The sequence below is a fragment of the Lepidochelys kempii genome, chromosome 3, assembly GCF_965140285.1.
Source record: "Lepidochelys kempii isolate rLepKem1 chromosome 3, rLepKem1.hap1, whole genome shotgun sequence".
NCBI lineage: Eukaryota > Metazoa > Chordata > Testudines > Cheloniidae > Lepidochelys > Lepidochelys kempii.
The window spans coordinates 116,667,314-116,683,912 of record NC_136382.1 but is presented as its reverse complement, the minus strand read 5'-3'; the positions used below and the strand labels follow the sequence as shown (position 1 = coordinate 116,683,912).

At 40.3% G+C, this 16,599-nt stretch overlaps 1 protein-coding gene and 1 non-coding gene across 12 annotated transcripts in view; both read left to right on the top strand.

The window, feature by feature from the left end:
- The window catches only part of SYNE1 (spectrin repeat containing nuclear envelope protein 1), a 501,907-nt gene that overhangs the window by 136,300 nt on the left and 349,008 nt on the right, over positions 1–16,599 (top strand). For all 11 annotated transcript variants that reach the window (XM_073337684.2, XM_073337695.2, XM_073337685.2 and 8 more), the window contains 6 exons: positions 1,537–1,644; positions 3,944–4,081; positions 7,922–8,086; positions 11,902–12,014; positions 12,647–12,815; positions 15,062–15,158. In XM_073337684.2, the coding sequence (XP_073193785.2) occupies positions 1,537–1,644; positions 3,944–4,081; positions 7,922–8,086; positions 11,902–12,014; positions 12,647–12,815; positions 15,062–15,158 (790 nt within the window). The remainder of the gene's footprint in view (positions 1–1,536; positions 1,645–3,943; positions 4,082–7,921; positions 8,087–11,901; positions 12,015–12,646; positions 12,816–15,061; positions 15,159–16,599) is intronic.
- LOC140909829 (U1 spliceosomal RNA) lies at positions 4,383–4,546 on the top strand. Its single transcript, XR_012158366.1, has one exon. It is a non-coding gene; the product is annotated as a U1 spliceosomal RNA (small nuclear RNA).

The window sequence follows — 16,599 nt, the reverse complement described above, 5'->3', positions numbered from 1 at the left end:
ATGCATGCAAAGTGAATGTAATCTGGCTGCAACTATCCTGCTGAGAATTCCCCTGGAGTGGAATTCTCATCAGGCATATAGCCAGTGGTTCCTGTGCCATCTTTGCCTATTCTGCAGCCTCAGCCCTGAGGGACTGGGGAGGGAGTGGGTTGCTCCATTCCCATACAGCAATACTCAGCTGATGGATGGTCCATAGAGACCATAGCTAACTGTTGTAAAATAATAGCCTCCCTGGTGTTGCTCTAATTTACTTCTGGGCTGAGGGCAGCTTGAGAATTAGAGAGCTATAACTGACTCCCTGACAACCCTCTGTAATGAGAGGATTTTGAGAAAAGAGCAAACCTTAAATATTTAAGTTTAAAATGACTGTTCCTTAGTACGTTTCAATTATTTTAAAAACATATAGGTATTTCCTCTACAGTTTTGTACGCATGAATCCACTAATTTGGTGTGATGTTTGAAACTTACTCACATACTTTGGGTTACTACTATGGATTTAGTTGAATCTATGCGCTTGCTTCTCCTCTCACTGGTTTTACAGGCGTGTATCTTCATTTATTTCAATGGAGTTACTCCTGAGTTACATTAGCGTTAGTGAGAGGCGCATGTGGTGCACTGTGTGCAAATATCAGTCAGTCACTTACATCCCGCTTAAGGGTAGGCTGTTTACACAGTGCATAAATGTCCCTTTTATCATATGCTAAATCTTGATATGACAAGCTTACAGACCTGTAATTTCCTGTTGGTATTTTTCTGTTGGTGACTCTCTGATCACATTGTTCTGGACACAGCATGAATAAGGACTGTGTGATTGACAGTACACCGTACTAAAGCAATGTTGAAACAAGTCCTCTAATAGAACAGTATGCTGTTATTGAATGTAGAAAGATCAGTGTGTTGTGGTATATAAGTAAAAGAAACTGTGAAGATCAGTACCTTGCAATGTTTTTTTTTTTGTCCTAACTAAAATTGTAGAATATGTAAGCATTTGTCCTTTATACCAACTTGCTGTTTGATACTGGATGGTACACTTAAATCAGGGAGCCAACAGTCTGGTAATGTAGCATGTCATTATGACACATTGTTTATCATCAATACCATAAGTGATAATAAATAATAAAATCAGGAATAATGCCCTTTTCCAAACAAATAGACCTTCACTGAAATTCACTGTGAACAAATTGTGATTTACATCAACTGTGGCAGATTAAAATTAGCTGTTACGATTTATTGCAGTGGCTGCGCATTAAGTTGGCTTTAAATAAGAACTCCATGTGACAGTATGCTCTATGTGACACTGCAGTACCCCTTGCTAGTATGAACCTCATGTCTAGGGGTCTAAATTCTACTCATACATCCAGGCAACCACACTCATTCAGGTTGAATGCAGATAATAGAGTCAAATTTGACCCAAATGTCTACATTGACTTTCTCTGTAAATTAAATTGTTCTGCTAGGAAAGAGTAATATATTGCCTATATCTTTGGCACTCACTAATAATCATCTACAATGCTGTTTGGGTTTCCTGCCTCACAGAAAGAAGATAGACTGATGCTGAGAGACCTCAAAGTTTGGGTAGAACAGTTTGAAAGGGACCTGACCAGGACACAGATGGCAGAAGCAAGCTTACAGGAAAAATACCAGGTAAGCTGTGGAAAACTTCAAATGGTGGAACATTTTTGTCATGATTAGGTCTAATATGTGCCCCTGAATTTGTATCCTTCTTCCATATCATAGAATATTAGGGTTGGAAGGGACCTCAGGAGGTCATCTAGTCCAACCCCCTGCTCAAAGCAGGACCTGCTCGAAGCAGGACCAATCCCCAACTAAATCATCCCAGCCAGGGCTTTGTCAAGCCTAACCTTAAAAACCTCTAAGGAAGGAGATTCTACCACCTCCCTAGGTAATCCATTCCAGTGCTTTACCACCCTCCTAATGAAAAAGTTTTTCCTAATATCCAACCTAAACCTCCCCCACTGCAATTTGAGACCATTATTGCTTGTTCTATCAGCCGGTATCACTGAGGAACAGTTTAGTTCCATCCTCTTTGGAACCCCCTTTCAGGTAGTTCCAAAAGCAGCTATCAAATCCTCCCTTATTCTTCTCTTCTGCAGACTAATACAGTATGCTGACTGCATAAAAGTGAGCAGTGTTTCACTGCCGAAACAAATCTAAGTCTGCAGATGCTCACATTGTGCCCCCTAGATCTTCAGATAAAGGGGACTTGTCTAACACAGATCTGCCTCCTCAGGATGGAAGAAGGGCTAGGTTGCCCTTAGGTGGGCAGCTAGGGGCAGCTAAGTCCTCTCTCCCCAAACATACATTCCAGATGCTGCAAAGGCCGCTCTGCATGATAGAGCTTCTGTGATGGAAAATAATTGAAGGGGAGGTGGGCCAAGAGGAAGAGTCGGCAGGCCTTGGTCAGGGGTGGAGGTCACATTTTACTCCCCTCTAGCCAGGTCCTGGAAACTAGTCAAAATGGCTAATACAGAATGGGCCTGTATTATATTTTAATGGAAACCCCTTCCTCCACTGGGGGCAGTCATAGCCCAGGGGAGGCCTTGATAGTGGGGCTCGAGTGGAGCCATGCTGCATGGGGGGAATGGGTGGGTGTGATAAGGGCCAGAGTCAATATGGAGGCATAGGGTCTGCCTCTAGTGGATATGTCTCCCCTGCCTAATCTGGGTGCAGATTCTACCGCCTTTTCTAGATGGGTTAATTCTGCCCCTATAACAGGATGGTGTCAGGGAGGTTTGTAGAGATTTGCTTCCTCTGAAAATCCTGCCCTGGGTTTTGCTGTGGGAGGAGATGATCTAGGCCCTGACAACAGTCCTACAATCGTTGAAATAAAGAGGCAGTTTTCTCTGCCTGCACTTTACTGTATTTTCCTTCTATCATTAAATATATGTATTTGGGTCACATTCTGCTCAGTTATAATAGTGTGAATTTGAGTAACTCAGTTGTTGGTGTGAATCCTGAAGAAGTCTGTTGAACTTTGTGTGTGACTCTGGATTTAAACTGCTTTAGCTCTAAAGAGTGGATTTCAGCAGTTTTTGTTAAATCATAGGTTTTTTTGCCTCACAGCCTAGCTTCTTATTTTGTCAGATTCAGCAGTGAAGTCCCAATTATATGTTTTTGATGCCATAAGACTTCCTCTCACAGTCCTACCACAGCCAAAATCCCCATTGATTTCAGTGGGAGTGCCATACATAAGACAGCTGCAGGACCAGCTCCTGATTGTAAGATGCTGGTTCAAAAATCGTGGTAGATCTTTGAAGCAGATGGAATTCCCATCCTCTCCTGAACAGATTATATGTACACTGTATGAAGTCCAGATGGAGGCCCTGATCCTGCAAACAGTTATGCATATAATTAAAGGCACACAAGTGAATAGTCCCTCCTCATTCAGGGCTACTTGTGCATGCAAGTAAAGTTACTCAAATACATAAATGTTTGCAGTATCAGAGTCCTGCTCCTTCCTGGGGTTTTGCATTATTGGTAACACCACATCATAAACTTCAACCTAAACTTCAAATATGGTTATACATAAGAGTTTCCATGCAGGCCATCTCTCTACCAAAACCTAGTTTCCTCTGCCTCTGAGAGAGGCTCCAACCCCTCTTTTAACCTGCTAAAAGCTAATTGAATGTAATTGCTAGTTCTACTCAACAGTAATTTCTGCCTTTCATGTAGGGTTCAGGTACCTAATAACTGGAGGAAAACAGAGGAGTCCTGTATCCCTACAGAGGTCCCTTGAGTCTCTTACCCTGTTAAAACTTTTAATAAAAATGTCTTTCAAGGAAGTTCATAATTAAATACACATTCCAACTTGAGAAGGATAGAATCTTTTATCAATTCAGAATTGTAAAATGGCCAACCTTACCCCATACATGTCCTGTCATTTCCTTCCATGCCTCATTGTACTGATTTTCTTTTCATGCAGTCATTTAAACACTTCCGAGTCCAGTATGAAATAAAGAGGAAACAGATTGAACTTGTAATCCAGTCTTCCCGGAAAGATGGTAAATTGTCACTTGATCAAGCTATGGTGAAGCAAGCTTGGGACAGGGTTTCTTCCAGGGTAAGTTAAAAAAAATTAATACACTAAATACATTTTATTAGACATACATTTTTAAGTTTTGCCAAAGCAAAGATTGAATAAGGTCTTTCGGATAGGCACCTACCTTGAACTGCCCTTTGTTAGAAAATATGTTGATAAAAACATAGTGGTATTGAGTATTTTGAAAACACAACTAATAGTACAATTCACAGCTCCCCTCAAACTGGATTGACAGAACAGGTTTTAGACAATATTGAATGCCCTATAAAATTCTACATCTGTTCATTTGCAGAACAATTTGTGTCTGCCTACCAACTACTGAATACTTACCTGGCAGGGGAGATACCATGATCACAAAGGTGGTTTTCCCAGGGTGAGGCTCATCCATTGCACTGCGGGTGTGCTGACCCCTGCGATTTCCCCAAATGCGGGAAACTCGACTGCATAATTTGTGGTAGTGGGGGACTGCGTTCGCACTCTCCCCTGGCTTTAAAAAACAAAAACCAAAAACAACCCTACTGACTGTTGCAGTGTGTTGTAAAAGTGTAACAGTATTCATTTGGCATGGACACATACTTACACATACTTGGGGGAAGCAAAAGTGGATGGGAATCTGGGAGGCAGTGACCATGAGTTGGTTGAGTTCAGGATCCTGACGCAGGGAAGAAAGGTAAGCAGCAGGATACGGACCCTGGACTTCAGGAAAGCAGACTTCGACTCCCTCAGGGAACGGATGGCCAGGATCCCCTGGGGGACTAACTTGAAGGGGAAAGGAGTCCAGGAGAGCTGGCTGTATTTCAAGGAATCCCTGTTGAGGTTACAGGGACAAACCATCCCGATGAGTCGAAAGAATAGTAAATATGGCAGGCGACCAACTTGGCTTAATGGTGAAATCCTAGCGGATCTTAAACATAAAAAAGAAGCTTACAAGAAGTGGAAGGTTGGACATATGACCAGGGAAGAGTATAAAAATATTGCTCGGGCATGTAGGAATGTTATCAGGAGGGCCAAATCGCACCTGGAGCTGCAGCTAGCCAGAGATGTCAAGAGTAACAAGAAGGGTTTCTTCAGGTATGTTGGCAACAAGAAGAAAGCCAAGGAATGTGTGGGCCCCTTACTGAATGAGGGAGGCAACCTAGTGACAGAGGATGTGGAAAAAGCTAATGTACTCAATGCTTTTTTTGCCTCTGTTTTCACTAACAAGGTCAGCTCCCAGACTGCTGCGCTGGGCATCACAAAATGCAGAAGAGATGGCCAGCCCTCTGTGGAGATAGAGGCGGTTAGGGACTATTTAGAAAAGCTGGACGTGCACAAGTCCATGGGGCCGGACGAGTTGCATCCGAGAGTGCTGAAGGAATTGGCGGCTGTGATTGCAGAGCCACTGGCCATTATCTTTGAAAACTCGTGGCGAACCGGGGAAGTCCCGGATGACTGGAAAAAGGCTAATGTAGTGCCAATCTTTAAAAAAGGGAAGAAGGAAGATCCTGGGAACTACAGGCCAGTCAGCCTCACCTCAGTCCCTGGAAAAATCATGGAGCAGGTCCTCAAAGAATCAATCCTGAAGCACTTGCATGAGAGGAAAGTGATCAGGAACAGCCAGCATGGATTCACCAAGGGAAGGTCATGCCTGACTAATCTAATCGCCTTTTATGATGAGATTACTGGTTCTGTGGATGAAGGGAAAGCAGTGGATGTATTGTTTCTTGACTTTAGCAAAGCTTTTGACACGGTCTCCCATAGTATTCTTGTCAGCAAGTTAAGGAAGTATGGGCTGGATGAATGCACCATAAGGTGGGTAGAAAGCTGGCTAAATTGTCGGGCTCAACGGGTAGTGATCAATGGCTCCATGTCTAGTTGGCAGCCGGTATCAAGTGGAGTGCCCCAGGGGTCGGTCCTGGGGCCGGTTTTATTCAATATCTTCATAAATGATCTGGAGGATGGTGTGGATTGCACTCTCAGCAAATTTGCGGATGATACTAAACTGGGAGGAGTGGTAGATACGCTGGAGGGGAGGGATAGGATACAGAAGGACCTAGACCAATTGGAAGATTGGGCCAAAAGGAATCTGATGAGGTTCAATAAGGATAAGTGCAGGGTCCTGCACTTAGGACGGAAGAACCCAATGCACAGCTACAGACTAGGGACCGAATGGCTAGGCAGCAGTTCTGCAGAAAAGGACCTAGGGGTGACAGTGGACGAGAAGCTGGATATGAGTCAGCAGTGTGCCCTTGTTGCCAAGAAGGCCAATGGCATTTTGGGATGTATAAGTAGGGGCATAGCGAGCAGATCGAGGGACGTGATCGTTCCCCTCTATTCGACATTGGTGAGGCCTCATCTGGAGTACTGTGTCCAGTTTTGGGCCCCACACTTCAAGAAGGATGTGGATAAATTGGAGAGAGTCCAGCGAAGGGCAACAAAAATGATTAGGGGACTGGAACACATGAGTTATGAGGAGAGGCTGAGGGAGCTGGGCTTGTTTAGCCTGCAGAAGAGAAGAATGAGGGGGGATTTGATAGCTGCTTTCAACTACCTGAAAGGGGGTTCCAAAGAGGATGGCTCTAGACTGTTCTCAATGGTAGCAGATGACAGAACGAGGAGTAATGGTCTCAAGTTGCAGTGGGGGAGGTTTAGATTGGATATTAGGAAAAACTTTTTCACTAAGAGGGTGGTGAAACACTGGAATGCGTTACCTAGGGAGGTGGTAGAATCTCCTTCCTTAGAGGTTTTTAAGGTCAGGCTTGACAAAGCCCTGGCTGGGATGATTTAACTGGGAATTGGTCCTGCTTTGAGCAGGGGGTTGGACTAGATGATCTTCTGGGGTCCCTTCCAACCCTGATATTCTATGATTCTATGATTCTATGACTGGTGAAGCAACAAATGAGTTATGCAGGTCATTCCAAATGAGAGCCAATGAAACCTTTATAAATCACCATGCTGTCATGAATTTTTCTATGTCATGTATTTAAAATAAACTATATTGGAAATATTCTGAAGCTTTGTAATTTTTATTGACATTATTTTTCTCTTTCTTAATTGGGACTCTTCCAGTAAGACAGGCTACTTTACTTCTACAGATCCAAATGTACAGTCTTCTGAGGAAGAGAAAAATTAATAAAGACCTTTCAATATTACTGAAAATAGATTCTTTGTGTAACTAATATAAAATCTTCAGCTCTGAACTTCCACAGTCTACTGGAAAAAACATTCTTGGCATTCAGTGGGATAAGGAAATTATTACTGTCCCTGATAATTGATGCTATATTGGAGCTTAAGCTTTGTCAGGCTCCACTCTGCATAATGCCAGACAATTATAATTTGGGGAGGCTAGGTGGAAGAAAGATGCATTTCTCAAGCACAACGTATAAGCATCTGTCTGAAACTGCTGAGATGCCTGGAATGGTTGACATTTGTCTCTTCTCAGATGGGGTAATGAGCAGAGCGTAGATAAAACTATCCGACATTATGAGAAGTTCAGTTTATGACATGGTTTCATTTTTTTCCACAAGCCTGTCATCACCACATCTGTGGTATAACTATAGAACATCTGACTGCTTTTGGTGGTGGACAAGTTTTACTAATATACATGTAGGGTAACCTGCACCATTAATGAATAATGATGCCATGCATAGTTTATCCAGGACAAACTGTTGTAATGGAAAATTATAAATTACATCCTTAATACTGTAATGTCATGAACTGACTATCAACATTTACATTTTATACATCACTTATTGGTCTTTTAATTTCTTTTTGGTCTTGTAACTATCCAGCACCAGGTTTGTTAGAAGCCTGATTGTCAGGATAGTTACTTGTGAAATTAATCCTGGAAGGATATTCAGTATTCTTAATTTTGTTTTCCAGCTATTAGATTGGCACAAATATCTTGATAAATCTCTTCCTGCACCTTTGGGTAGCATAGGTGCCTGGCTATACAGAGCAGAGGCTGCTGTTAGGGAAGAAATAATTGTCCAGCAAGCTCATGAGGAAACAGCAAATACGATACATCGGAAGCTTGAACAGCATAAGGTAACTCTGTATGAGACATCTCTATGCATGACATTCCAGTTTCAGTGTGGCCACTGTTCCTAGGATTGTGGGTGACTGAGAACTCATGCTGTATGAACAACAAATTTTCGTGATGGTTGTTACTAGGTTTGTTTTGAAAGTGAGTTGTGATGATGAGGCAACTTGGACAACATATGGAGTCCTAAGATTTCCTTGATGCAATACAAACTGGGTTTTGACATGCTGTAGTTAGGAGGCTACATGTACTAGTTGTTTTGGTAGATAATCTCCTGTTGGTGGTAAATGAAGATCAAGTGTCCATGCTTATTCTTTTAGATCTATCAGATGATACCTTTGACTATGAGGTTTTATTAAGATGTCTGCAGATCCTAGAAGAAGTAGTTAGAATTATTTTTGAATGGCTCTTATTCCTTTCTTTTTGAAAAGTCCCAGAGTGTAATATTCCATAGCTGTTCATCTGCTCCAGGAGCTCTCTTCTACAAAGCTCCACACTGTACCATTCTGTTACTCAATCTATATGGGAAGCCAGGTGAAATAGTAGGGTAATGGAGAGACTACAATACTTTAAATATGCTGATAACCCGCATTGCAGTTGGTCTTAACCTGCCTTAATGCCTAACCAAGATTTAGGCTTGAAAGAGAATGTGGTGAACCTAGATCATTTTGCGCCCGAACAGGGCTTGAAAAATCCACTTTCCTGTGGGTGAGTAAGAAACTTTCATAGGCAAATTTGAATAATAGTGTGATCAATTTCTGAAGATTCTAAGCTCTCATTTAAAAGTAAGTTGTATATATAGACAGGCAGATAAAAATCTTTGGGGAGAAGTAGGAGAAGAAAGCTGAGACAGGAAATATAGAGGATGAAGTAGAGAACACAATGTAGGGAAAGAGTAAAAGGGTATATAAGCTGGGAAAGAGAGGAAGAAAAGAGAGAACAGACACTGAAAATATAGGGATAGAAAAGGAAGAAAAATTGGAGTGGAACCAGCAAGGGAAAGAAGATATAATGGAAGCAACAAAGGTGTATCTAGTAAGTTATATTTTAAAATGTTTTGTATTGAAAGTTGGCTGACAGCATGGTATAAAGAAATACAAGGCTCAACTGTTTTATTGCTGCAAAAATAATCTGCCAAGGATTTATTTAAAATTATATTTGTAGTCCTTTTAGCTTCTTTATGGTGTACAGTATAATGAAGGCCTAAAAGGTTTCTTAACAAAAAAGGTTTTGTTAATCTTGCAATATCATGAATGTCAGCTCTGTTTGTGCTAGAACAACTCCTGGAAGTCTTAGAGATATATATTTTGAGCTCTTACATCTTAAGTAATCACCCTGACAAGTAAACTTAGTCCTTAGGTTAGTAGATGTCAGGTAGATTTTCAAGCCCTATATCAATGGTTCTCAACCTATTTACCACTGTGGGCTGCATATATGTGTTATGTGGGCCACATCCAGTACTACCTGTATGGCTCTGAGGATATCACACGGGCTGCAGCTGTGTGTTGATGGGCCGCAAGTGGCCCACGAGCCACAGGTTGAGAACCACTGCCCTATATGTAATGCATGTGGGATGGAGAAAGCATCAGAAGAATTAGTAGAAATCAGCTCCCTGTATTGTGTGAGTGTGCTCATCTTTGTCACTCAAGGTCGTGACACAGGGGTCATGAAGGTCCTCAGCTGCTTAGGTAGCAGCAATGGCTCAATGTGTTTTTTCCAGCTGTGCTCTGCAATTTTTTTTTAATTTCTCTCTGCTGGGAACCTCACCACATTATCCATACCTTTGTCACCTCCAGAAGTTGTTACATGGCATTGCATATTATATGGCCCCTTAAGGTTATTCTGAAGTTCCAACTGATGCAGAATACATTATTAATAACATCTAGCTTTTATATAGTGCTTTTTATTAGTATATTTCAAAGTGTGTTTTGCCTTCTTAGACACCATCCTGCACAAACTTTGCTGTGTTCAACTTTTACATCCATAAGTAGTCCTACTGAAGTTAGTGGGACTACTCACAGTTGTTTAACTCAAAGTTAAACATGTATATAAGTCTTTGAAGGGTCAGGACCTTAATAATTAGTAATTCACTTGGAGAGCAAATTGCATCTCAATGCCATAGTTTTCACTGGCGTCCAGTAGATTAGTGGGTGAAGTTTCAAGTACTGGTTTTGACTTCTAAAGATCTAAAAAGCTTGTTATCTATCTAAGGATCTCAGGCTATGTCTACATAGCCCTGAAGTTTGGACTATGGAGGTGGGAATAGAAATGCACACCAAAGTGCTGTGTTGTAACTGCCCCGTGAGGGTGCTGTGAGTGCAAACTAAAAGGTTTCTAGTTTTCATTAATGTAGTCTGGTTAGCTGAGGATTATGTTAATGTGAACAAGGACACTTTTAGTTCACGCCCACTGCATCCGTATGTGGGGAAGCTGAAGCGCAGCAGTTTGGTGCTTACTGCTATTCACACCCCTGTACTCTGAACTGTGGGACAGTGTGGACAAGCCCTTAGAGACAACTTCCCTCCTTGCATGGCCAGGTGGCAAATGCAGTCATGTGAAATGTTTGTTCTAACATCCCTCATATAAATGAGAGAGGGCTAGCTGCAGAGAATTCTCAACAAGGGTTTCTTGATTCTCAAACTCATTTATTATCCCCTTTGCCTGACAAAGCCTGATATATCCTCCTTCAGACATACTGTCAGTTTTAACTGTTCTCTCAAACTTTCTACCAAAGAGGAGGGTTGAGTAGAGTCAGATGGGTTGGTGGAGGATCATGAGGGATATTGGGCACAATTTTGTGAATTGAGCCAATAGAATTGTTTATATCTCTGCTGTTGCATAAGTGCTCAGTCAGAGCAATCTGTGGAGAGGTGATATTTTAATACATTGAAAAAATAAACATTTCAGATAAATTTACTAGCTTGCATTTTGTGTCCCAGCTCCCTCAGCCTGGGGAGAGGAGGAGTTGTACATGATTTTGTTTGTCAGTACGATACTGATCAGCTTCAGCAAAGGACTGTACAATAAGCTATCTACTCCCTCACATTCTGGCAGCCTTCTGAAGACTTCACATCGTTATGGTTACCGCTTTGGAAACTATTGCCAGTCATTCATTTTAATAAGTAATCTCCAGGAAATCCTTTGAAGTAGTGTTGCTTGGTTACTATAGAAATGAGCTGTTGTTATGAGGCTTATGCTTGTTTGTATCTTATCATAAGCCTACAGGTTTAGGTACTGTATTCAGTGTAGGTTTGCGTAATATATAGCATATAATCACTGAATCTTCTGATGCTGAGAGTCAGGAGTTCACTTCACATTGAATATGCAATAACATCAGGAACCCTGAATCTGCTGCTTTGTATTGAGGGGGGGAGAGGGATTAGACTAATTGTGTAATATTTGAAATAGCAATTAATAAAAGCTGGTATTTGTAGTAAAGATATAAACAGTAAATTTAGCAAAATTATATACTCATGAAATTTCAGCAGTTGCAGACTTTATCTCAGATTAGTCACATATAACTAGAGTTCATCGTGTTTCTTTAAATCTCTGAAAGATTTATCTGAGGCAGAGCAAGTGCCATCTATTTTAAAAACTGCCAGAATTATAAGACACAGCTTTAGCAGAATATCTCATAAGGTACTTCCACTGTGCAGATGCTCAAGCTGCTATATAATGCTTTTATATTAGGCATTAACTTGCATGCAAATGTGACAGCATGTTCAAATACTTAACTACATTGACTCATCATTGCAGCCTTAAAATCATGCTTATTAGTTAGTCTACTGTGAGCGTTTTCTCTCTCTTTGAATCGAACCAGGACCTGCTTAAAAACATAGATGGTCACAAAAAGGCATTCCAAGTGATCCACCGGGCTAGGTCTGTTAATGGAGTCCCTGTTCCAGTGGAGCAGTTAGACGATATGGCAGAGAGGTAAGAAGAATTTCAATCTTAAATGATAGGTATCAGGGGGTAGCCGTGTTAGTCTGTATCCACAAAAACAACAAGGAGTCCGGTGGCACCTTAAAGACTAATCTTAAATGAATCCTTCTCTGTGAACGACAGAGATCCTGTTTACTTTATAATGTTTTCATGTAAAAATCAGATTTTACATTTGGTTCTTAGTTAAGAAGAATGTGAGCAGCAACAAATGAGAAATATATTGAAAAGCCTGATATTCATAATTGAACAAGCTATTGATTTTCAAAAAGGAATAATTTTTCAGACAGACTCGGCACAAGAAGGAACATTATGTAACAACACTTGGGATGCTTATGAACAAACTGGAAGAGGGATGCTTTGGTAATGAAAAGAACTTAGTCTGAGACCTAAACTGATGATTTACTTCTGTGTATAAACAAATTATAGCATGTTTGCTTTTAATGAGCAGCCTTCAGAGTGGTTATCATACAACATTAAATATGCCCTTAGGCTTTGCATTAGATCAAAGAATAGAGATATATAACTCACACATAACAAGGTAGCTTGAACCTATAGAAAAATCCCTCTGTTCCTCCTACACATTGAATGTTTCACTTTTTTACTACTGTGTGATTCATTCCTAGGTTTAATTTTGTTGCATCTACGTCTGAACTCCATCTGTTGAAAATGGAGTTTCTGGAACTGAAATACCGTCTGCTGTCACTGTTAGTCCTTGCAGAATCGAAGTTAAAATCATGGATTATCAAATATGGAAGACGAGAATCAGTAGAACTACTTCTACAGAATTATATTGTAAGCTTTTGTTCTTTGTTTAATTTTGTTGCATCTACATCTGAACTCCACTGCCTTGCCCCTTATGTTGTGATTTACACCTATGTAAAGACAGTGTAAAATGCTACCATAAGAGAAGGGCCGCATTTTACATCTACTCTGCACCCAATTTGAAGAGGTATAAAGGACCACAGAAAGTATAAAACAACAGAGAATCCAGCAGATGGCCCCAATCCTGGCTGCGCTCCAGCTGGTGCATGGTGCTCCAATGGTACAAAGTTCTTCTAAACCCAGCAGATCCAGCCTCTGAAATTAGGAGGATCTTTGGGGTGGTACAGAACTACTACTACAACTGTCACATGGCTCCTTAAGACCACTGGTGGCTTATGGAGAATAAAACAGCTTTCAGGCCAGTCTAACCTGTGTTGGGGGCTTCACCCTGGGCAGAGCAACTTGATGGGGAAACACGTAAGGCACATTTGAGCCCCCCCCCCCCCCTCAGCTGAGCTGAGCATTCATTAGCTGAGGTTCTTGCCCAATGTATTTATTATGTGTGCCATGTAAGATTTATGGAGTCCTCCCATATTTATTCGCTTTCTTTGATGTGTTTCAGTTTTGTAAATGATGTGCTGGTTCCCCACATTACTGTTATTAGCAATCTGAACTGTTCCTTTTCATTGTTTTCTTGTTTTGGGAATGGATACAAATGCCAAACTCAATTTACAGAGCAACAAATCAATAATTCAAAATAAAACACAAATTCAGTACCTGAGATTCCTTTTCATTTAATAGTTTAAAATAAGATTTTTTCCTGCTTACTATAAAATAATGATCCAAAAGCATCTTTCTCTCAATTATTTAACTTCCATTATGTTTTTAGTGCTCATCAAAGCAGCCCATTGACGATATTAACGATTATAGTTTTCTAACCATTGCACATCAAGAATTCCATAGTTTTAATGCTAATTGGGAATGGGCAAACTGTTTAGAGTAGAGTATACTCAATAATCATGTGCTTAACTTTTGAGAATGTGTGTTCCCATTTACTTTAATAGGATTACTCACATTCTTAAAGTTTACTAATGTGCTTAATGCTTTGCTAGATGGGGTGGGGCTTCAGTGTGTATCTGATGATATAAAGTATGCGTATATACTGCATAGCTAAGTTAGCCCAACATGCCTTCATTCTCAAAATGTTGGCAAAAAGTGTTTAAAAATCATATCAAATTACGTGTTCAATACAAAACTGGGACCCAAGTCTTTTGGTGCCACTGTCAGTACCTCCAAGTCTAATCAGTGAGCCTGGTTAGCCTATCTGAAAAACAGGGCTAATATTTCTTGCACTTACATATCTGAAGGGAATTTACAAAGGTAGGAAAAAAATATTTCCATTTGGCAGTTGGCCTAACTAAGAACTCAACCTTGAAAATTCTTAAGCACATTAACAACTTTAACAAATAATTTTGAAAAACAAATACATTTGAAAAAAAACAAAACCAAGTGACTAACCATCCATGAACAAAGGGGCAACATTTGTTGAATAAGTATTCCCTATAAATTATTTACCCAGCTCTGTTTAAGAGCAAATGTTCAGTGCAGGATATAGAGTTTTAGCATCAACCGTGAAGGTAAAAACCTATGCAACACTTTGTAAAGCAGCATCCCTTAATGTAGTATTTCTTTAACACCTCGTTCTGTCTCTTCTGGAAGATGTGAATGAAAACTGATGTTTGATGGAATATATTTCTTCTCTTCGAATGAAATCTGTCCCTTTGCAGAGGGTCAGTACAAGGGCTATTCTGAAGGCTTAAGTGAGATTTAAATGGTGCATAGGTTTTGTGTTAGCCGTCTGCATGAAGATGAATTTTGCCCTTACTGAATTGTTTTCACTTAGATCTCAGCAGAGGAGGAGTTATCTAATAAATAGTGACTCTTCAGTCAGTTCTTTGGCTTCTGCTGAATTCTAAGTGTGAAGAAGTCCAAAGAATTCCGGCAAGAAAGAGCAATTAACAGGTTGCCTTATAAGCATGTTAAAAATATTCATCCAAAATGTACTATTGAAAGAAAAAAAAAACCTGTGGGAGGAGACTATCCTGTCCTGTCATTGTGAAAGGGAACTCTGGATAGCACTTTGTAAATTAAGTGGGGGATGGTTTGGTGAAATTTGAGAAATCTTATCTTAATGCAATTGTAATTCAGAGGAATTGTACTTATTATTCCATGTGACATTTACTTTTGCCCCTTATAACTGTTTTTCCCCTTTTCAGTCTGTTATTGAAAACAGTAAATTCTTTGAGCAGTATGAAGTTACATACCAGATCTTGAAAAGGGCAGCTGAGATGTATGCCAAAGCTAATGGCTCAGGTAAATACCTCTGTATCTGTTGCAATTCTGAAGGCATTTTAGTCCTGTTGATTTTAATATCCTTCTTAAATTAGTTCCTCAGAGTATATTTAGAAGCCAATTCCTTCTGTGCAATACAGTTGTACTGTACCTGTAATTAACCACGTGGGATCTGACAAGACTAGATTCCAGTGGATTTCTATGAGTGTGTGTTGACTGTGTGATTATTAGAATATGCTACTTGAACATGAGGAAATCTAAGTGTTAATTGTAAAAAGTCTTCCACTTTTGACTTGTAGAAAAGTACTCCTGGTTGTAAGTGAAGAAGATTTTGATTCACAAAGTGTGAAATTCATTCCGGTGCAGAGGGCTAGCACAATGCCCATACACCAAATAAGTCTCACATATTTTGTACTGGCCTCCTGCACTGTGGTGAATTTCACCCACTTTGAATAACTTGGAGGAAATATGAAATGATAACATCTAAGAACTGAGTAACAGAGGTCATCTGTGCTTTTCGGGGGGTGGACTGTAAAAAAGCAACAGTCTCCTCTCGAAGTATCTGGAATGGGGATTTAATGATAGTCACAATCATAATAATAATGATGCAATTTGTGCCATTTTGAACAGCCTTGTGTTGGGGCACTTCAGAGCAACAGCTATCCAGGGGGAAGTTGTAGAGGGATTGTTAGCCCTCGCTGAACTCCCCACTACACAGGGGGAAGCTGCACCATTCTGTTATCTCTAGGCTCAAGGAGTGGTCTTTTATTCCTGGTGTGCAAGCCATGGAAGGATCTTTTGTATTATTATGCCTCTGCACCCACATGCAAAGCAGTCTCATCCAGTATCATTATTAGTAGAAATAGTATTCACTGAAGTACCTTTCACAAGCTTCACAGAATTACAAAGAATGATCAAAATGATAGGTGCAGTATACGATGACCTATGGATGGATCGGCTATTCTCTGTTCCACCTATACAACCCCATTGGGTTCAGTGAGGTTGCATGGATGGCTCTGGAAGCATCTGGTGGGGACTACTTTAAACACTGTCAAATAATAGTGCAGCAATCTCTGGGGTGAGATGCTGCAGTTGTTAAGATGGCTTATGGACAGGGAGTGAAAAGGAATATCTTACCCATTTAAAGTGACACTATCAGCTCAAATTTGTTCCAAAATTTAGATTTTTGTAAAAATACACTTTACAAAATTTAAGAGCAATAGAAATTATTTCATGATTTTTTAAAAAAAATCCAGCAATAAGTCATTTTCCAACAAATAAATATTCACCCGAGTTATTGGTAACATCAATAGTGCAAACTAAGGACACCTAAGCTATGAATTCATTTCTTAAAGGATCCTGCATTGTGGATGCATTGTCTATTTTCCTTAAAAAGAGGGAATCAAATGCACCGGTATGGCCCAGAAATCAAGTACACCACAGACAGAAAATTCAAAAAGTA